The sequence below is a fragment of the Sorex araneus genome, chromosome 1 (genome assembly GCF_027595985.1).
Source record: "Sorex araneus isolate mSorAra2 chromosome 1, mSorAra2.pri, whole genome shotgun sequence".
Lineage (NCBI taxonomy): Eukaryota > Metazoa > Chordata > Mammalia > Eulipotyphla > Soricidae > Sorex > Sorex araneus.
In genome coordinates this window covers 66,019,878-66,041,892 of record NC_073302.1, presented here as the reverse complement: position 1 = coordinate 66,041,892, position 22,015 = coordinate 66,019,878, and the positions used below count along the sequence as shown (strand labels likewise).

At 37.4% G+C, this 22,015-nt stretch overlaps 1 protein-coding gene across 1 annotated transcript in view; it reads left to right on the top strand.

Annotated features, from left to right (window-relative positions):
- Nucleotides 1-22,015, top strand: part of UHRF2 (ubiquitin like with PHD and ring finger domains 2) — an 86,836-nt gene that overhangs the window by 7,491 nt on the left and 57,330 nt on the right. Inside the window, exons 2-3 of the mRNA XM_055136016.1 lie at nucleotides 683-916; nucleotides 7,928-8,187. Coding sequence (XP_054991991.1) covers nucleotides 683-916; nucleotides 7,928-8,187 — 494 coding nt within the window. The remainder of the gene's footprint in view (nucleotides 1-682; nucleotides 917-7,927; nucleotides 8,188-22,015) is intronic.

The following is a 22,015-nucleotide window of genomic DNA, read 5'->3' as shown; positions in this document are numbered from 1 at the left end:
CTTTCTAGATGGATTGAATTAGAGAGCTCGAGGCAAGTTGAAAAGCCTGGGCAAGAATTATAATTATCCTTGGTTGAATTTTTTCTGCACTATTTTTTAAAATTTATGGTATTTGAAAAAGCTGAAATGGCCAGTGTGTTTACGAAAACCTTGTGATTAAAAAACTCAATTTCAAAATTCACATTTTTCTTGGAGTAGGTCTTTTTGATTTGTTTTTAGTTTTGAGGCCATGCCTGGTTCTGTGCTCAGAAGCCACACCTGGCAGATTTTGTGGGAGACCATAATTTAAATTAGGGTCATGGCCATAGCTGGATGCTAAGGAGAGCAAGCACCCTTAACCCTGGCACTTGTTGGATATTTAGGCATTGTTTTTTGTTTTTGTGTTTGTTTTTTGTTTTTTTCAATAACTGATGTGAAATCTGGAGTTTTTTTCCTAGACCATGAGTTATAGCATCTATGCCTTTTTGGTTTCAATGACTGTACATATTTCCTGTAGTCAGTGTGGGTTGATTCTCTCTCTAATGTGGGGTGATTTATTGGGTTCCAGAGAAGACATTGCTGACATCAGAGTCCATAGACTTTAATGCTGTGTATTTTATTGAAATCACTTAGCCAGAATATATGGATAACTGAATATGTAAAGATCACATTTTAAGAGAAGCATTTTAATCTTTTTTTCTAGCTGGAAAATGGATATACTTTGTTTGACTATGATGTTGGACTGAATGATATAATTCAGCTGCTGGTTCGTCCAGACTCCGATCTTCCCAGCACATCTAAACAGACAGATGCACACGCCAAACCCTGTTCTAATAGTCCACCTAAAGCAAAGAAAACCCCAAGGGCAGGATCTTCAAGTCAGCAGTCTACATCTTCTCGTGTTTTTCTTATTGATCCAGGCATCGGACTATACAAGGTATGTTGTTTTCTTCAGATTTGTTTTGACAATACGGATGTTTATACTCTGTACATTGTGAATAAGTAAGCATTGCGGTTCAAAAGTGTAGGCTGGACTGTTAATATTATTTAATGCTGTTAACTTAAAAGTAGTCTTTAAAAACTTACAGAAAATATTTAGACATGTATATAGTGGATATGTATAATTTTAGGAGTAAAATAGACACACCTGGGTAATTCCCCAAAGGTCCAGAAATAGAATTTTTGCCAGTCTGTTTGGGGGATGGGGATAGGGTGAGTGGAGATTAATTTAGGCCACATCTGGTAGTGGTCAGGGCCTACTCCTGACTCTGTGCTCAGGGGACTATATGATTATTTTGAGAGAGTGCTTTTCAGAGAGAGGGTCCAAGAGCCACTTATGGCAATACTGGGTCCTGATTTAGAGCTTAGACCTATCATGTGACTGCTGGCAGCCACTGGTGCCACACCCAGTAGTGGTAGCACTCATTTCCTTCTTCTTTTTTTTTGGGGGGGGGGCTTTTTGGGGTCACACCCCTCGATGCACAGGAGTTACTCCTGGCTCGTGCACTCAGGAATCACTCCTGGCGGTGCTCAGGGGACCATATGGGATGCTGGGAATCGAACCCGGGTGGGCTGCGTGCAAGGCAAACACCCTACCCACTGTGCTATCACTCCAGCCCCTCACTTCCTTCTTAAAGTGTGCATAGTGCCCTACTAGAACATGTATCTCCTTCTGACCCTAAAACTTAAATTACTTACTCTGATTTTTATAATTTTCTTTGAGTGTTACTATGTATCACTAAACAATGTCATTTGACCAGTATTTTAAAATTCTATATGGAATTCTACTTGTTCTCACCTTTGAGTGATTATCATATGTATAGTTGTATGTTTTTCAGCTACATTCGGATGCTACAGTGTAGCTAACCCGTAGATACTATAATCTAGCTAACCCATGATTGATATTCTGGTTGTTTCCTTTCAGCTGTGTTAAAAAGTACTGTTTGAAACTATTATTTGTATCCTGGTGTGTTCCAAGAATTTGTTTAGAAAGAAACTTTTGCCTAGAATTAGAAGTGCCGGTGCTTTAGTTGTGGGATACTGCCAGATTACTGTCTTTTTAGTTTCATCATTTGCTTTTTTCCTTTGCCCATACTGATCTTAAGTACTCTAGCCTTGTAAGCTGTTTTGATTTACCTTTTCCCGTCTCCCAAATTTAATATTTCTTTAGGGGTGCCTTGCTTTTTGGCTTTTAGTATTTGCATGTAAAAATTTTAGAATTATTTTCTCAAAACTGTACAAATAAACTGACAGAATTTCAATGGAGAGTGAAAGAGAGCTTGCAGAACTGACATTTTTACAATGTTGAGTCCTCAATTCATGAACATAACAGGTTTTCCATTGTTTAGATATATTTTTGTTTTATTTTGATTTGGGGGCCACATCCAGTTATGCACAGGGCTTAACTCCTGGCTCTGTGCTCAAGGGTTATTCCTAGTGGGCACAGGGATCAAACCTGGATCAGCAGCTTACAAGGCAAGTGCCTTCTGTGCTGTCCTACCTCTCCAACCCTAATATTTGATATCTTCGTTTTTCTGATTTTTGCTTTTTCTCTCTATTGCTGGTGACTGTTGCTTAAGGGTCAGTTATCAGGTCATGCTGCCCAGGGGTATTTGGTTGGGAGACACTTTAGCCTTTTGAGCTATCTCTGCATGCAGTGCCTTATTTTTTCTTCTTAACTATCTTGTTTGATTTCTTCCTAGTAGCTTTGGTTTTGATGCTATTAAAATGGTTCTCTAGGGGCTAAAGAGATGATACAGTGGGTAGGGAGCTTGCCTTGCATGCAGCTGATCTGGATTCAATCCATTCCATATGCAAAGTGCAAAGTCCCCTGTGCACTTTGAATTGGAAAATGGTATTAAAAACCAAGAGGCAGACTCTGTATGCTCCATGTTAATCTGGTGTCTTAACAGCTCTTAAGATCCGCAGAGGACAATAAGGAAATTCATGTATATTTATTAACTTTTGTATATCCAAGTATTTGTAAATATTTGTGACAATCTGTATAATAAGCTGGCATTATTGTTAACTTTTGGTAAGTGGCAGCAGCCTAGTGTTTTGTTTTGACCACACCTGGAGGTTCTCAGATTTTCTGGCTCTGTTCTTAGAAGTGACCCCTGACAGTGCTTGGGTATAAGTGGTTTCTGGGATTCTCATGGTGGTGAAGATGTGACAGCATTCTAGAAGAAGCTGCTAGCTACATTTGATTTGTTTGTACAGTGGAACACATAGATTTGTTTTCATAGGAGTTGCAGCTTATGTGTTTGCAAATTTGAGATTAATAAAGATCAAACAGTCCTGGTTGTTTAAAATTCTTTTTCAATACCCTGCTGTATTTCTTCACCCCTAATTTAGAGTAATATAAAAAACTTGCTCTCAATAGATCTTTTTTCATCTTCAGTTTTAGTGTTTTGGCTGTTAACTTCTTTTAGTACTTTAAGGAGTCTTGTCGTTTATATTAATATAGACTATATATTAAAGACTTCCAATTTGTCCTCACACTTGGTTTCTAATTTCATTCAGTTCTTGTACAAGGTTGCCAAGAAAAATTTCCTTTGTATCACATTTCTCTTTTAGAAACAGACTTGGCTTCTGGCATCTAAACTCTTAGAAGGCTACTTTCAATTATAAAGTAAAATTCTTGGTCAAAGTTACATTTAAACTTCCTTATTGAACAGATTAATAATGGTTTTTCTGATGAAGCTCAGTAATTGTCATGGGTGTTTGGGTATTTTGACTAGGGAACTTTTTTCAGCTTAGAAGTGCTTCATTCTTGAATGAATGTTTGGATTTCTAGTATACATTTATTTGTATTAGGCTTAGAAAAATATAACTAGGTTGTATTGCCCCCTGCCCCTCTGGAATTTTATTAGATATTCTTTCTGGGTTAATCTGAAAACTCTTAAAACTTTTGAATTGATAAATTTTCCTTAGAACAATTCTATGAATAATATATACATCACTTAAAGTTAGGACCTTTATTTTAAATTCTTGATTATGTTGTGTCTTTTTAGAAACAGTTCTGTAACTAAAATCGGTTCATGGACAAGCAAACAACTTCTGGGGTTGGGTCGGTGGGTGGGTGGGTGGGTGGGTGGTTTGCTTTATTTTATTTTTTGTGGAGTGCTTGAATTGAACCCAGGTCCTCACATGTGCAAGACAAATTCTCTACTTCTGAGCCACATTCCTAGCCTATTTTCTCTTTTCTTCCTTTTCTCTTCTTTCTATCAAACCCAGGTCTCCCACATACTCTGGCCCTTTCTTTGGATCATAATGATAAGCTGGTATAAATGTGAGTTTAAATTATTGTTATTCAAAACTGGCTTAGGTAATTATTTCAACTTAATATGTTATGATGAATGTTATCTTAGGCACATTTATAACCGAACAGTATTTGATCAGTTTCAGATTTATTTTTAGAGATTGTAAAAAAACTTGATATTACTATTACATTGGGAGAGCCTATAGGTTATTTAGAGGCTGAATTCCTCCTTCCCCATGTACCATTAGTACAAATTGATCACACCAACTCTTGAAAACAATTTATTTTCTGAAACAGTGAAATTTTGATAAGCCAATTTTAATTTTGAGTTTTGGATGTGGAAGCCTTGTATGACTCACTTAAATTCTGTTATTGACTATTTCAGTGTTCTAAGTTTAACTCTTAGAATTCTTCCCAAATTCTGAAGTCCACAGTTGCATTAGTCTTCATTTGTGGTGATGGTTATTTAGTGAGTTTGGGCATTACAGCTCTTAATTTCAACTGAGAAGCAAGGCAGTATCTTCTGTTTTCATATTACTCTTACAAGTTTAAGTACTTTCTTTTGAACTGCCTTCAAAGCTCAGGCTTTGCAGAGGAAATTTTAGCTTCTTAGATGCAGTTTAGTGCAGAGTGTGTCAGTGCTTTATGATTTGTTGCAACTTTAGTTTTGAATTAAAAAATATTTTTCTGCCGGTTTATATGCATTATCATGTGCTGTCAACTGCTTATAAAATTTTTAGTTTTTGCAGGGTTTTTTTCTTTTCTTTTTCTTCTTCTTATTTTATTTTTTGGTGACTTTTCTTGTGGTGTGGGTGATGCGCCAGTGGTACTTTGGAAATAATTCTATCTCTGTGTGCTCAGGAGTGACCCTAGCCATACTCAGGAGACCAAGTGCAGTTCCTGGGAACCAAACCAGACTTGGGTCCTGTACTATTTCTCCTCCCCTTAAGTTTTTGTTTATAGTTTAAAATCTAGTTTTTCTCAGAGAATGCCTAGGCTTTTAAGTGATTAGTGACTTTGTAAGTGATGTTTCTTATATTTGAAATATAGAAATACGAAATTCTAATTTTTATTGATGCCTCTTAGAATTTTACACTGTAAGATTCCTATTGGTAAATGTTTTTTTTTTTATCACTGTTACAGTATTATATCCTCAATTCTTTGCTAGCTTTATAATTTTAGTACTATATAAATTCCTTTGTATATTAATTTTCTATCAACAAGTAGTAGCCTTAGTTCTCTCAACAGTGATAGGCCTTTTAACATGTTTGTTTTAGCTCTGTGACCTAAATGTCTTTGAAATTTTCAATCACTGTTTCTCCATATATTTAATATATGAACTTTCACCATATTTCATCTGATTTTTTTTCTCCATTAAGCCTGCTTAGTTCTTCAGCCTTTTCTACTAAACTCATCATTCTTAGTTTACATTTGGCCTATATTTTACTGTTTTATCTATTGCTACAGTGTTGATTCTTAGTGTTTTTGGTAAAATGTTGTACTGCTCTGGCAGTGATTATTCTGGTTTTATCTGTCTTTGTCATTACTGTCAATGCTGATATGATTTGAATCTCTTTTTTATATAGTTTAAATATCTTATTTATAAGTTCTTAATTTAATCTTTGATATTTTGATTATTTTTTAAATTATCATATAATTTAGAAATCCAGAATATATGCCTTAAATTCAGGGTGCCTTTAAATTGTAGCTTACATTTCAGTAACTTCATCTGGAAAGGTTTTTTAAAAAAATTGAATCACTGTGAGATACAGTTACAAAACTTTCATGTTAGAGTTCAAGTCATACAATCACAAAACACCCATTCCTCCACCAGTGCACATTCTTCTCCACCAATGTCCCCTGTATAGCCCCCCATTCCAACCCTCCCCCTGCCTTTATGGCAGACAGTTTCCCCCATATTCTACTTTTGGACATTATGGTTTGCAATACATAATGTCCAAGGTTATCACGTTTGATCCTTTCAGCACACATCTCCCATCCCGAATGAATCCTCCAACCATCATTGCCTTTGTGATCCCTTTATTCCAGCTGCCTTCTCCCCCAGCTCATGAGACAGGCTTCCAACTATGGGGCAGTATTCCTGGCCCTTGTGTCTACTGTCCTGGGGTGTCAGTCTCACATTGTTACATTTTATTCCACAAATGAGTGCAGTCATTCTGTGTCTGTCTCTCTTTCTAACTCATTTCACTTAGCATGATACTCTTCATGTCCATTCACTTATAAGCAAATTTCAGGACTTAATCTCTCCTAACAGCTGCATAGTATTCCATTATGTAGATGTATCAGTTTCTTTAATCAGTCGTCTGTTCTCAGGCACTCGCGTTGTTTCCAGATACTGGCTATTATGAACCATACTGCCGTGAACATATAGGTGCAGATATCATTTCTACTGTGCACCCTCAGGATATATTCCCAGAAACGGTATTGTAGGGTCATATGGAAGCTCAATTTCTAGTTTTCATCTGGAAAACTTTAACTTGTTAAAGCCTTTCTTGCCTTTATCTCTTAAAAATAGAAATCAAAGGTAGTGCTAAACAAGCCTAAGTAAGGATTTTTTGTAATACACCTTGCATATGGATAGATATTCAAACTTGTAGTTTATGATCCCCTCTCCTGCCCCTCCCCCCCACAGACTATTCAGTCTCTTCCACCCTTTTCATGGTTTCCTAAACCTTCTGAGTCAACTTGATTAGGTACCACTCTGATAATGTCATTGAAGGGGGAGAGGAGCATTTATTTATTCAAACACTCATTTGTTTTGGTGGTCCTCAGGAGCTACACCCAGTTCTGTGCTCAGGGTGCTACTGGGTGGTGTTTAGGGGGACTCTGCTGTGCTGGGTCAAATAGCATTTGGTGGCACTCGAGGCAGATGCCCTTTACCTCCTGTACAATGAGCAGAGGAGCATGCTTGGGTTTTAATACTGGCTTTCTTTGTTCAAACTGCATGGTTTTTGCTCTGGATCATATGCTAATCTTGATTATATAGTATTTTTATTCCATTTAAATTTTATTTCTCTGTTTAGTGCATTCCTATTTTTTGGTTGGACTGTGATTCTAAATAATCTTTAGGGTTGTGAAGAAATTAATGGAACAAACTAATACAAAGTTGTGACTTTATTCCATTTTAATTTGGGGGTGGGGTCCCACACCTGGTGGTGCTCTGGGCTTCTGCCTAGCTCCATGCTCAGGATTGAACTCTGGTCAGCCACATGCAGGACTTGCCTACTCATTCTATCTGTCTGGCTCCTGGCTCTCTAGCAGTATTTTCTTTGTTAAATGACCTACCATAATGACTTACATACATAAAAAGTTACATTTTTAAAAGTCGAATATAGGCTCCTGGTGCAGTGATAGAATGCATGTGAGACCTGGGTTCAGTCCTGGAGACCATAAAAGTAAAAAAGTGTCTAAAGTAGACATAAATAAGGAGCAGTTAAAATGCCTCTTGAAGAAAATTGAGAGTATATAATGTTCATACTAACTAGTAAATAATAAATTTAAGACAGTATAACCCAAAAACAATAATTTGGCTCTAATTTTTGAGATATTTTAAATGAGTAAGGTGTAAATATTGTTAACCATGATAATCTTGAAATAACTTGAGTTAAAGTTTTTGAAGCAACAGATGAAATTAAGCTTCATTAACTAATTTTAAACTTTTTTTAGGTAAATGAATTGGTGGATGCCAGAGATGTCGGCCTTGGTGCTTGGTTTGAAGCACATATACATAGTGTTACTAGAGCTTCTGATGGACATTCACGTGGCAAAACTCCACTGAAGAATGGCAGTTCTTGTAAAAGGACTAATGGAAATGTAAATCTTAATTCCAAAGAAAACACAAATAAATTGGACAGTGTGCCCTCTACGTCTAATTCAGACTCTGTTGCTGCTGATGAAGACGTTATTTATCATATCGAGTATGATGAGTAAGTGCTCATGCTGTTGAGGACTTCGTGTTTTTGTGTATTGGTCTTCCTGGAGGAGTCATGCAGGGGTTATGTTCCATCTACATTATCTTTTGTTTGGTTGGTTTTAAAATAAGTGTTTCTTAGTATTCAGTCAACTCTGGCTCCTAAGTAGATTATTTTTTAATGTCCTCTTATCTAACTTAATTTATGATGTAAGGGTTTCTCTTTTTCAGATTTTTTTGATACCATGTAATGTAATTAGAGTGAAGTTAAAATACTATTTATGTTTTTTTGGTTATGGGGGCATACTCAGTGGTATTCAGGGATTACCCCTGATTCTACTTTCAGGAATCACTCCTGGCAGTCTCAGGGGACCATGCTGGGGATTGAACTCGGATAAGCTGCATGCAAGGGAAGCGCCCTGTCTTCTGTATTATTGCTCCATTCCTTGAAATACTTCTTGAATGGCTTATTGAAATAATGCTCATAGACAGTTTATTTAGAGGATTAAATTTAACTTTTGTTAATTTATAGAATTGTACATTATCACAAATTAAGTTTAGAACTTTTTATCTTCCAAGAAATAAACCCCATTTTCATTATCAGTCACTCTTAATTCCCCTCTTTTTCTAATTGGTAAAATTTTATTAGATTTTTCTTTCTTTCTTTTTTTTTTTTTTTTTTTGCTGAAAAGGAAAAACTTGTCTTGGAGAATCTAGGTTTTAATTATAAATTATTTTAAAACTTATCCTAAAAATTGATGCTCACATGTTATAATGTTACAATTATTGGGACAGGGTAGTCTTTTCAGTATACTGAATGAATATTTCTTAATACTTTAGTAGTATTTTATACTCTATATAGAAAACATGCAATTGAGATTTTCATAATACCTGAAAAGGTTGAAATTAGGGCCCTATAATTTCCTAATGCATAGGATTATGGTCAACCTGTTAACATGGCTTATTTAAATGTGCCATTGTACTACTTTTTTTGGTTTTGGATGCTTATATTTGGGCCCTACCAAGTGGTGTGCAGGGCTTACTCCTGGCTTTGTACTTAGGGATCATTCCTGGTTGAGCCCAGGGAACAAAATGGGGTGCTGAGGACCAAACCCTTGTTGAGTACCTGCAAGGCAAGCACCCGTCTCGCTGTGCTATCTTTCTGGCCTGTGCTACTCTTTTTTTTTTTAAAAAAAAAAAAACAGCGTAGATGTTTTAGGAATCAATAAATAAAATGAATAAAGATCTGGAAAATTAATCTAGACCGCATTTCTTAAACCCTGTTTTTTCTCTCACTGGCCCTATTGGCTTGAGAAATGCAACATGGGTGAATAATGCCAGAAATAATCCATTCACATGTGATTTTGAATTAATGTTCGGTCATTATATGTTGAGAAATGTTTTACTATTGCCAAATTTTCATGACCCTCACTTTTAATTACATGACCCATATGGGGTCACAATCCACAGTGTAGGAAACTAGGGTCTGGACCAGTGTTCCCCCAAATGGGTGATGATGCTCTCTTCCCCTCAGAAGGAGCACTGTAGCAATGAGGGGTGGAGGAGGATGGTAGAGACATTTGGTTTAATGGTGGGGCTCTTAGTTCCTTCAAAAAAGATATTCCAAAAAAAAAGATATTCCAAAGTAGTGCTGAGTTATTTATTTATTTTGAGATGGGACCAGTTTGCCAAATAATGATTTTGTATCTGCTGTCAAATAAGTAGAATTTTTGATATGTTTTGAGTTTTTCTTCTCAAGAGAATTGAAGAAATACATAAAAACACTACTGAGAATTTATTTTGGCTAATAAAGGGTAATTTGGGGAGCACAAAAGTACTGTACAATATAACAAAACACAGAAATAGAACCCAGGTGTCCTATATGCAAAGCATGCCCTCATACTGTTGAACTATTTCATCAGCTGGATATTTTAAACTGTTACTTCTGAATGAGAAAGCTTATTAAAGTTTCATAGGGTTTTTTTTCTTTTTCTTTTTTTTCTTTTTGGGTCACACCTGGCAATGCACAGGGATCACCACTGGCTCCGCACTCAGGAACCACCCCTGTCGGTGCTCAGGGGACCATATGGGATGCTGGGAATTGAACCCGAGTCGGCAGCATGCAAGGCAAACTCCCTACCTGCTGTGCTATCACTCCAGCCTCTGAAGTTTCATAGTTTTAAGTGCTCTTGAAGTTAGTTTTGAAGTAAGATTTTGAGGGATAGGCCTGAGTTTGATTTAATATTAGAGCAAACATCAGAGTACCTTTGACTTTGTTATTATTATTTTTTAAATGGAGACATTTGTCTTAATAAGAATGAATGTTAATAAAGGGAAATCTAAGCATGGATCAGAGGACTGAAAATTGCTTGCCTTAAATTATTTAACATAAAAAATTATTTAACACGATAGAATTAAGTGTTTCAGTACTGTAATTTTAAGAGATGACAGCTGAACATTTTGTGGGGTTGGGGGAAGCTAAGTTGTCTCATTTTAAAAGAGAAAAGAGCTGTATAATGTAAGTAGATGAGCGATAGGAGTTCCAAGTATGAGACTGGTATATGCACCTAGAAAGAATCATGACCTCATGTGAATTTGATAACAAAATTCTGTTAAAGTGTTACTCCTTGTGGCTGTTAGAAAACTTGGCAAATATAGTACAATACTTGCTGATTTTTGTTTTGTTTCTAGTTTGGGGGCTACACCTGGCAGTGCATAAGGGCATATTCCTGGCTCTGTGCTCAGGAATCACTCCTAGAGAGCTCATGGGGCCCATATGGGGTGCCAGGAATCAAACCCAGCCTGTGTCTATGCAAAGTCAGGGCCCTACCCACTGTGCTCTCTCCAGCTCCTGTACTTGTTGATAATGTCACAGGATGGTGGAAGGTCCTAGGATGGTGGAAGAGGATGTATTGAAGAGAACATGCAGAATTGTGGAAATTAACAGTAGTAATAGATTTTATTGAGGAATAATCTCTGGATGAGTCAGTAGAATATGACTTTCAGATAGTTTAATGTAAAAATGGTTTCTTAGAAGGTGTTTGTACAACAAGTTGAATGATACTAGGCCAGTTATTTTCTAATTAGACTATAGTTATTGGTACTCAGGGCTTAGTCCTGGTGATGCTGTGAATGGAACCTGGGTTGATGGCGTGCAAGACAGTACCTGATCATCCTATACTATCTCTCCAGTCCCAGAATATGGTTTTTCACTCTCTGTAGAAGATGGTTTGCTACCTTCCATTATGAAATAGAACTTTGTGACACAATTTATGAAGTTAGAATAGTGGGATTAGGTGATCTGTAACTTCTGTATAAATATTTTGGAGGGAGAGGGCACACACCTCAGGGTTTAGTGCTGCCTCTGCACTCAGGGATTGCTCCTGACAGAGTTCATGAACCATATTGGATGGTAGGGATCAAAGCAGTGTTTGCTTCATCTGAGGCAATCCCCTACTGGCTCTGCCCCCAAATTCCATATGATTTTTACTTTCAGTTCACTTCAGAATTCCTCAGTTTTTTTTGTACTTAAAGTGCTTAAGGGGGCTTTCCATCTCTTTCCATATGATATTGTTATAATTTTCCTTCATTTCTTCCCTAAAGTTAAGTTGAAAAGTAATCTGCTCATTTGACAAAACTATTCAACAATTTTCCAGATCTCCAAACCAACAAATCTCCAAATCTCTGTGTGATGCAACTTGAATGAATTTTCATTTAGCCAAGATAGGGAGGTACTATAAATGAGACCAAGGAACCTTTTCTCTGTAATGGTTTTGGGATAGCACTGTAGCACTGTCATCCCATTGTTCATTGATTTCCTCGAGCAGGCACTAGTAATGTCTCCATTGTGAGACTTGTTACTGTTTTTGGCATATTAAATATGCCACGGGTAGCTTGCCAGGTTCTGTCTGTTGTGCGGGCAGGTTACTCACAGTAGCTTGCCGGGCTCTCTGAGAGGATTGGAGGAATCAAACCCAGGTCGGCCGCATGCAGGGATTTCTAATGCCCTACCCGCTGCTCCAGTGCAGTTTTGGGATATGTATTGTCTTTTTTTTTTTTTTTTTTTTGGATCACACCCAGCGATGCTCAGGGGTTACTCCTGGCTTTGCACTCAGGAATTACTCCTGGCGGTGCTTGGGGGACCATATGGGATGCCGGGAATCAAACCCGGGTCGGCCACGTGCAAGGCAAACGCCCTACCTGCTGTGCTATCGCTCCGGCCCCAAGGGATATGTATAGTCAATTAAAAAAATACTACTTAAGAACTTTTTATAATCACCTGGTAGATCTGGTATGTTATTAATCTTATGTGAAAAGATTGGTATTAGATTTATATTATGAAGAATATATCTAATTCCTCCCCTCCCCACAAAAAAAAGAAAACTAAATCTGGTAGACAGCAGAGCCTGGCAAGCTACCCGTGGCATATTCAATATGCCAAAACCAGTAACAATATTGGGCCTCATTACCCTGACCTTGAAAGAGCCCCCAGTACAGCAGCATTGGGAAGGACAGGGATGAATGGAGATGTTACTGGCGCCCACTCGAGCAAATCTATGAGCAACGGGACAACAAATGATACTAGTGAAATCTGGTAGGTTTTATTCTACAGTATAAATCACTTCCTCTAATTGTTTTCCTTTTTCACTGCTATCAATTAAAAGACAAATATACTGAAGCCAGAGAGAAAAGGCTCTTGTCTCAACTGCTGCTGACCTGGGTTTGATTTCCCAGCACCACATATTGTCCCCCAAGCACTGCCAGAAGTGATCCCTGAGTGTAGGAATATGCCATGACTGAGGACAGCCACGTATGATTCCCATTTCCAGCCACCCTTCCCAAATAATAAAGATACACATATTGTAAACACATGAAATATAGGTTAAGACATACTTAATTGTGTTGTGTTTTCCTGTTTGTAAGAGATTTCTTGATGGAAATAGTAATTAAAATTTTCTCTAGGAAAAAATGCCCAGAATCAGATGGCTTCATCAGTTTATTTTATAAAACTTACAAAGAAGATGCTTCTTCTGCCAAATTCTTCAAAAAACTTGGAGGCCAGGAACAGTCTAGGAGGTCATTAGTAGTCTCACTCCCAGACCAGAAAAGTACAGTGCACAAAGAGACCAATAAAAATAAAACTGCAGACCATATATATTTCTGATATACATAGTTGCATAAATCCTCAGCATAATTTTGGTAAATCTAATAATATGTTTATATGATCATAATACTTGGATTTATTCCAACAAATAAAAACCTTATTACAAAATAGGTACCTTGATAAAGCTTTTTTTAATATTTTTGTGTTCTTTTGAGGGGTGGGGCACAGCTGACTGTGCTCAGGGCTGACTCCTGGCTCTGTGCTCAGGGACATGGTGGTGCTTGGGGGACATATCACATTGGGTGCCAGGGATTGAACCCAAGTTGGCTGCATGCAAGGCAAATGCCGTACCTGCTTTACTGTTTCTCTGGCCCCTAAAAAAATTTTTTTTTTTAAATTGTGGTTTTTGGGCCACACTGGGAATTGCTGGGGATTGCTCTGAGTGGCCTGGGGGACTATGTGGTACCTGAAATTGAATATGGCCCCTTGTTCTTAGCACCGTTTTGTGATAGCACAGTAATTGTGAATAGAAAAAACATACCTCAGCACGATAAGGGCTATATATAATAAACCCACCACTAAGATCATAATGGTGGAAATTGAATTTTTTTTAACTCTCTTAACAGATAAGATATCCACTCAACAGTTCTTTTCAACATAGTTTTAGAAGTCCTAGCCAGAGCACTTAGGCAAGGGAAAAAAATCCAGTTTGGAAAATAAGGCTATTGCTAGAGGGCTGGAGTGATAGCACAGCAGGTAGGGCTTTTGCCTTGCACGCAGCCGACCCGGGTTCGATCCCTGGCATCCCATATGGTCCCCCAAGCACCGCCAGGAGTAATTCCTGAGTTTAGAGCCAGGAGTAAGCCCTGTGCATCGCTGGGTGTGACCCGAAAAGCAAAAAAAAAAAAATCAGAAAATAAGGCTATTGCTGTTTGTGAGCAACATGAAGGTATACATAGAAAACCCTGGACCTCACAAAAAAGCTGTTAGCTATAATGAGTTCAGTAAAATGTCAGGATACAAAGTCAATATATAGAAATATTTTCTACATGCAAATATATAGAAATAAAGTTATGGAAACCATCCCATTTACAATTGCATCAAAAAAAATAAAATATTTGTGAAAGAAGTATGTACTGAGAATGAGGTACATTGACACAAATGGAAAGACAGTGTGTTCATGAATTGCAAGTATACTGTAAAAGTGGCCTCACTATAACCACTTATAAACCAATTGTAGATTAAACATAATCCCCTGTCAAAAGACCATTCACTTTTTTTTTTCTTCAAGAAAATAGAATAGTTCTAAACTTTGTATAGGATAGTGGAAAAAAAAACTTCTGAAAGAGAAGGATGGAAGCAAAGTGCTCTCTGATTTCAAATTGTTGCAAAACAATAGCAATTAAAATAGTCTATTATTGGAATAAAAACACACATCAGTGGAATAGGAGAGAAATACTAGAAATAAATCCCTATTTATGAGCATTTAATCTACAATAAAGGGGTAAGTCCATAAAATAGAAAACCTTTTCAAAAATGGTCTTGGAAAAAGTGGAGAGCCACATGCAAAACAAAAAATGAAATCACTAACACTATATATAAAAAATCAACTCAGACTGTAAAATTAATAGATTAAAAACTTGGGGTATTAGACCTGAACTATCAGGTACACAGGAGTAAACTTGGTTGCAGTACACCCTAGTACTCCAACATCAGTTATATATTGGAGACTCCTTTAGTAAAGGGAATTAATTAAAAATAATTGAGTCTGCATTGGATTAGTAATATTTTACACAGCAAATGGACCTACAATAAAAACAAAAGACAACCCCAGCAGTTGGGAGAATGTGTTTGCACGTCATATGTCAATAAATGGATGTCCAAAATGTATAAAGAACTAAACAACTTACTAATAATAGTTTGTAAATCACAGTGCCCAAAATTAAGGAAAAGAATTGCACAAATTGAAAACAAAAAAGTAAGCAGCCCAAATAAAAGATCTGAGGAGGCAGTACTCCTAAGAAAACATACGAATTATCCACATGTCCATTAAAAAGAACTGATCAACATCATTAGGAAAATGCAAATTAGAGTTAATTGTTCCACACCTCTGAAAATGGCCTATATGAAAAACATCAGAGGCCACATAATACAGAGGGGAGGGCCCTGTGCATGGTGAACCTGGGTTCCATCTCCTATGCTCCATCTGATCCCCTGAACTGCCTGGATTGATCCCTGAACAAAAGCAAAAAAAAAAAAGAAAAAAAGCAGGAAATAAATATTGTTAAGGACATGGAGAAAATTGAACTGGTATGTGATTAGGTCGGAATAAATTGATGTCTCTATGGAAAACAGTACTGAGGTTACTTAGAAACAGAAAGCAGGGCATGAGGCTTTAAGTGGTAGAGTACATTCCCCACATGTGTGATACCCTGTGTTTGATCAGCATTACTGAGTGGTCCAGAGTACTTCCAGGTGTATGTTTTGGGCGCTACACCAACCTCCCCCACTCTCACCCACATATACACACAAGAACATATACACCACCATTGGATGTGGAATACAGCAGTAGTAACAACAGTAAAGGGGAAAAATGTCATGACTTGGCAGTACTATCCTAGGCATATATCTGAAGGGTAATAAAGCATTAATTTGGAAGAATGTTTCCATTCCTATGTTAAAATAACATTATTCACAGTAGCTAAAACACCAGGATGGAACAATAGCACAGCGGGTAGGGCACTTGCCTTGCATGCAGCTGACCTGGGTTCGATTGCTCCACCCCTCTTGGAGAGCCCGGCAAGCTACCGAGAACATCCCGCCCGCACTGCAAAGCCTGGCAAGCTACCCGTGGCGTATTCGATATGCCAAAAACAGTAACAACAAATCTCAATGGAGACATTACTGGTGTCCACTCAAGCAAAATCAGTGAGCAACGGGATGACAGTGACAGCTAAAACACCAGTTTAAGTGCCCATCAACAAACCACTTGTTAAAGAAGCTGGGGTTATATGTTCTGAATGGAACTCTGCCATTTAAAAAGATGTAATCCTAAACTAAAGGGATAGTGCAGGAGGTAAGGCAATTGCCTTGTGTCCATCCAATCCCGGATTGATCTTGTGCACCGCATTTTGTCCACCAGTGAGGTGTTGCCCCAAAACTACAATGAAATCTGCCTTTGGAAACAAAATAAATAAAATTTTAGGTAGTTGTGCTGAGTGAAATTAGCAAGTTAAAGATACTTGCAGCATAGTTTCACATACATGGGATGTAAAACTGGCAAAAATCAAAAACTATAAACACTGGTGGTCGCTGAGATAATGGGTGAGGGCAGCAGAAAGAGTGGGTAGACAGGACTTTTTGGTGGTGGGTGGCACAGGAAGTTTGAAGGTAGGCACATTGAGTCTTAAAAGAGGTGTAAAATGTTAGCCTTGAATTTGTTTTTAATGATATTTGTAAACATCTAAAGAAACCTTTATTTTGCTTGTAAACTTAATTATTCACATATTCTTGCAGATACATGAAGGAAATACAGAGTTAACATTTTTTCTGATTTCTATTCTATATGTCTCATCTTTTGTGGGTTTTGTCTTAGTGAGGACCATGTATTTATAGAACTTAACCAACCTAGCAATTACTTGGTGGGAAAGAGTTGGTATTAGGAATCAAATGAAGACTAGAGGTTTATATTCCAAGGGACTAAGCACTCAGAATTTTGCGGAGCAAGTGGCACAACCCATTGTACTCAAGGCTTACACTTGTCTCTGCACTCAGAAATCAGTCTTAGCAAGGCTTAGGGGACCGTATCTGGTGCCGGGTATTGGACCTGGGTCAGCTATACCCAAGCACTGTACTGTACCCAAGCACTGTATCCAATGCAAGGCAAGCACTATACCCACTGTACTCTCTGGACCCAGGAGTTTTATAAATACCTTGTTAGTAGTCACACACAAGGTGTTAAAATAACTACCTTTGTTCCCCTCAATATTATAAGAAAGATTATTGGGGAGACATTATGCCAGACTAAAAAGTTCTTTTCTTTCTTTCTTTTTTTTTTTAACAAAAAAGGACATGGGAGAGAAAAGAAGGGTCTTGAGTGAACAGATTTGTTAAGATAATGTAAAGCATTGAAAAGGACACAGTTATTAAAAGGGCAAGGAATGTTAGATTTTGTTGTATTTCATTTTGTAAATGTGTACTAGGTGCTTTTGTAACTTCCTAAAATTTCTGTACTTAAGATAGGAGTAGTTTTGCATTTTTTGAGGCCCTGCACATCTACATTTCTAGAGTTGTGACTGCAGACTTGTAAAGTTAGGGGCTGCTATGAAGAGCCCTGCAATTGACTAAGGAGCCAGAAGTTGAGTTGGAGAAGAACAATAAGTTCTTTAGAGTTTTTAGTACGTAAACACAGTGCAGGGCATAACTTATGTGCACGTTGTTTTTTTATTTGATTTTTGGGCCACACTCAGCAGTGCTCAGGAGTTATTCCTGGCTCTAAACTCAGGAATCATTCTTGGTGGTGCTTGGGGGATCATATGGGATGTCAGGGATTGAACCTAACTCAGCCACATGCAAGGCAGGCGCCCTCCATCCTACATAGCATATCTCTTCAGCTTATGTACAGATTAGGTGATGTTAAGTCTTCTAGGCTAGGCTATGAGCTAACTTCTTAAATGGATTTTCACATGATCTTTATAACTACTTTGTTATTAATTTCCTTATGAAGAGACCAAGGCATGACCATATAACTTGGCAAAGGTCACCTCTATTAAATGGTCTAAACTCCAGCACCTAAATGTTAAACAGTATGCAGAATTGCCATTTAGTTTAAACATGGTGCATGTCTGTTGGTAATAACTTGTACTACTGAAGACTTTAGAAGTTAACCATTTAATGGCGTTTCTTTTTTTTAAGACTGCCTAGATTTAAAGCAGAAAGCACAAATAGAACTTATATTGCAGTTAAACATAACTGTGTAAGCAACTGATACCACTTTTACCAGATATAACCTTTACTTTATCACTTGGCTGCTTTATCTGGAGGGGCACTAAATCCTTATCTTGCTTTTAAAAGAAATACCCATTTTCTGTGGATTTGGAATAGATTGATTTATTTTTGATTAGTTCTCAACCCTGGCCACATATTAGATGTCTAGGAAACTCTTTAAAAATATGGCTTTAGTGCTGGAGAGTGAGTACAAAAGTTAAGGTGTTTACCTGTGGTCCTGGTTTGTATCTCACACTATGCATAGTGCCATCACCATCATCTTCCAGTTTTGCCAGTTCCAGGGGTGGCGATGGGGGACAAAAAAATACAACTCCAACAAGAGAACTAAAGCAAAATAACAGTTTGATGGAATTACATCAAACTAAAAAATACCTCTACAGAGCAAAAAAAAATGAGAGGTTGCAAGGGATAATACAGGAATTAAGGTATTTGCCTTATATAGGGCCAATCCCAGTTCAGTTCAGGTCATTGGATGGTGCTCCTGAGCAATGCTGGTTATGACCTCCAAAACACAAAAAAGGTGTCCTACTGAATGGATGAAGATAATTATATATTTTACATCTCACAAGGCTAAATATACAAGATATATAAAGTCAAAGCTCAAGAATCCCAATTACTGTATCACTGTTATCCTGTTGTTCATTGATTTAGTCAGGCTAATAATGTCTCCATTTGTCCCAGCCCTGAGATTTTAGCAGCCTCTCCTCACTCATTTTTCCCAACAATTGGAGGCTCTTTTCAGGGTCAGAGGAATGAGACCTGTTATTTGTTACTGTATTTGGCATATCGAATACACCACGGGGAGCTTACCAGGCTCTTCCGTGCAGGCGGGATACTCTCAGTAGCTTGCTGGGTTCTCCGAGAGGGATAGATAGATAGATAGATAGATAGATAGATAGATAGATAGATAGATAGATAGATAGATAGATAGATAGATAGACAGATAATATGCAAATTTCTCAAAATAATAGATATGCTATGTGATCCAGCAATTTCATACTTAGGTTTCTAAAGAACAGAAAAAGCCCTAATTCAAAAAGATAAAATAGTAGGGATTGAAGAGGTAGTACAGGGTGTAGGGCAGCTGATCCAGGTTCAATCTCTGACATCCCATATAGTCCCCCCAAGCCCTGCCAGGACTGACCCTGAGCATCTCTGGATGTGGCACCCCTACTCCTCACGCACACCCAAAAAACCCTTCCCAAATGAAAAGATAGAATAATAGCTATGTTCATTGCACTCTACGTATAATAGCCAAAATCCGGGAGCAACTGAAAGGCTGAAAGACATGAGTAAAGAAGTTGCGGCATATATACACAATAGATGAAATCTTGTATCTTACAACAACTTGTATGAAACCAGAGAGAACCATTTAACCATTTAAAAGTGTATATAAAAATTTACCTTATGTCTGGTTTGTTGATAATAGAAATCAGGAGAAAGACATAATAGACAATCTATTATCAAGATTATTGTGGATAATCTTGTATAAGTGTTTGAGATCAGACCACTAAACTGATGAGGTATGGATTTGGATAATATTCCAGCAGACTGTGGTGGTGGGAGGATATTAGTATTTTGGTGGTTATGGTATGGTAACATTAAGAAGTGTGAAAATACCCTTAAAACATGCAACTGTAACTCAATACTACCTCACTAAAAACAAATACAAATAACCATGCTTGGAGATCTACTTCTGAAACGTTCATCTGATGTGATTGACCTAAAGGATCTCCAAGTTTTGGTGTTTTCAGAAGTTCACTGTGATTCTATTGTATCCATGATTGAGAACAATTGCCCTAGACCAGTGTTCCTAAAAGTATTGTCTTTTGGGCAAGAACATCAGAATCGTTTGTTAGAAATGCAAATTCTGGGCCCACTCCAGGTTTAGTGAATCAATCTCTGGGAATTGGTCCAGCATTTGTTTTCTTAACTTCTCATGGTGATTCTGATGAGCTTTCGAGTTTCTGAATCACTCATTGTCTTTGGCCCAGCCTTATGGGTTGCTATCCAGTAACTGTTACTAAAGAGCAGTATGGGAGAAAGGCTGGTTTGTGAGTAACTATTTAAAAATGTGTATAAGGATTTTAGCATATGTCTAGGTTTGTTGATATTTTTCCCCCACATGGACAAAATTATTAGAGTTAAAATGTTTTAAATAAATTTATTTTAGGGACAGAGAGATAACTCAATGAGCTAAGTTTAGCATGTTTTGCATGCGGGAGTCCTGGTCCATTTCTGACAACACTACAGATCTCCCAGTACCACTGGTGAGGCCCAAAACCAAAAATATTCAAACTAAAGAGTCTATATGAATTTAATTGAGAGATCATTTTCTACTGTGTAGTATTTACTTCATAAAATACAATCCAGTATGTTGATCGGAAATTTATTATGTATTGTGTTAGTAGGGGTGGCCAGAGAGGTGCTCAAGAGTATACTCTGAACCTTGGGGGGCCACTTATGGCAATCCTTGTCCTAACTGTGCTAGTTGAATGCTCGGGTCCGACAATGCAGTGCTGCTTGGGGCCAGTGATATTGGAGGTTCTCGAGGCTACCCCAGCACTGCTAAGGGACAGTGTGGTGCTGAGGGTGGAACTCGGGGACTCCACCTGTCAAACATAAGCTCAAACATAGAATTATCTCTCTAGCCCTGTAGTAGTAAATTCCTGAATGGGGGAAAATATTCCAGAATAGTTGAATATTGTGAGATCTTGCTCTGGTTTTATATCCTGAGTCTTTTTTTTTTTTTAATTTGACTTAGGGGTGACTGGATCTTGGGTTTTCCCATAATAACTTGTAACTAAAGATTCAACATGTACTTTATATTATTATTATCTTTATTTTGATTTTTGGGACACCCAGCAGTTCTCAGGGCTTATTCCTGATTCTCTGCCCAGGGGTCACTCATGGTGGACTTGGGAACTCAGTGGGTGCTGGAGATTGAACCTGGATTGGCTGTGTGCAAGACAAGCACCCTACTCATTGTACTGTTTCTCTGTCCCCATAAATGTGTACCTTTAGGTAATTTTAGGGCCACCAAAGAAGGTGAATCCGGGAAGGCTGTTAGTGATTTACTTTCTTTAATTGCCATGTTGTATTTAGTGACCTCGGTTAGAGGTCTTGATTTCTAAATTTTAGCTGAGTTCAGTATAGAGAAAAGTTGACTAGAAAACATCTAACAATTTAAACAGAAAGTCATTATGTATGAAGAAGAAAAAATACATGTGAAAGTAGTCACTTTCGTTTTTGTCTCATGTGACTGAATAATTGCCTGTAGTTAGGCAAAGTTGAAATCCTTAAAAACAAGTAAATGATTGCTAACAGTTTTCATAATGACAGGAAAATTACTGTGATTTTCCATGCTATGTAATGTTCACAGAACATTAAAATAGAAATGTTAGTTTACTTTAGAAAAAGATTCTTTTTGTTTTGACTCCCTAGTTAATTATTCTAAGGTACCTTAAATAAGAATAATAGTTTAATCCTCTTTTTAATTAAGTAATTATGCTAAATAACCCTACTTGCCAGACATCATGTAAATATTTTACCTGGATTATCTCATGTGATCATGATTTTTTTTAAAAAAATATTTTATGTGTGAAACAACTGCAAGGTTTTGAAATTTAACTTACCCAGTGTTGAGTATTGGCTAGTGTAAGTAGGAAACCTGGATTCAGAAAAGCACGTTATTGTAACTTTTACTATCACTCTATCACTGTCATCCAATTGC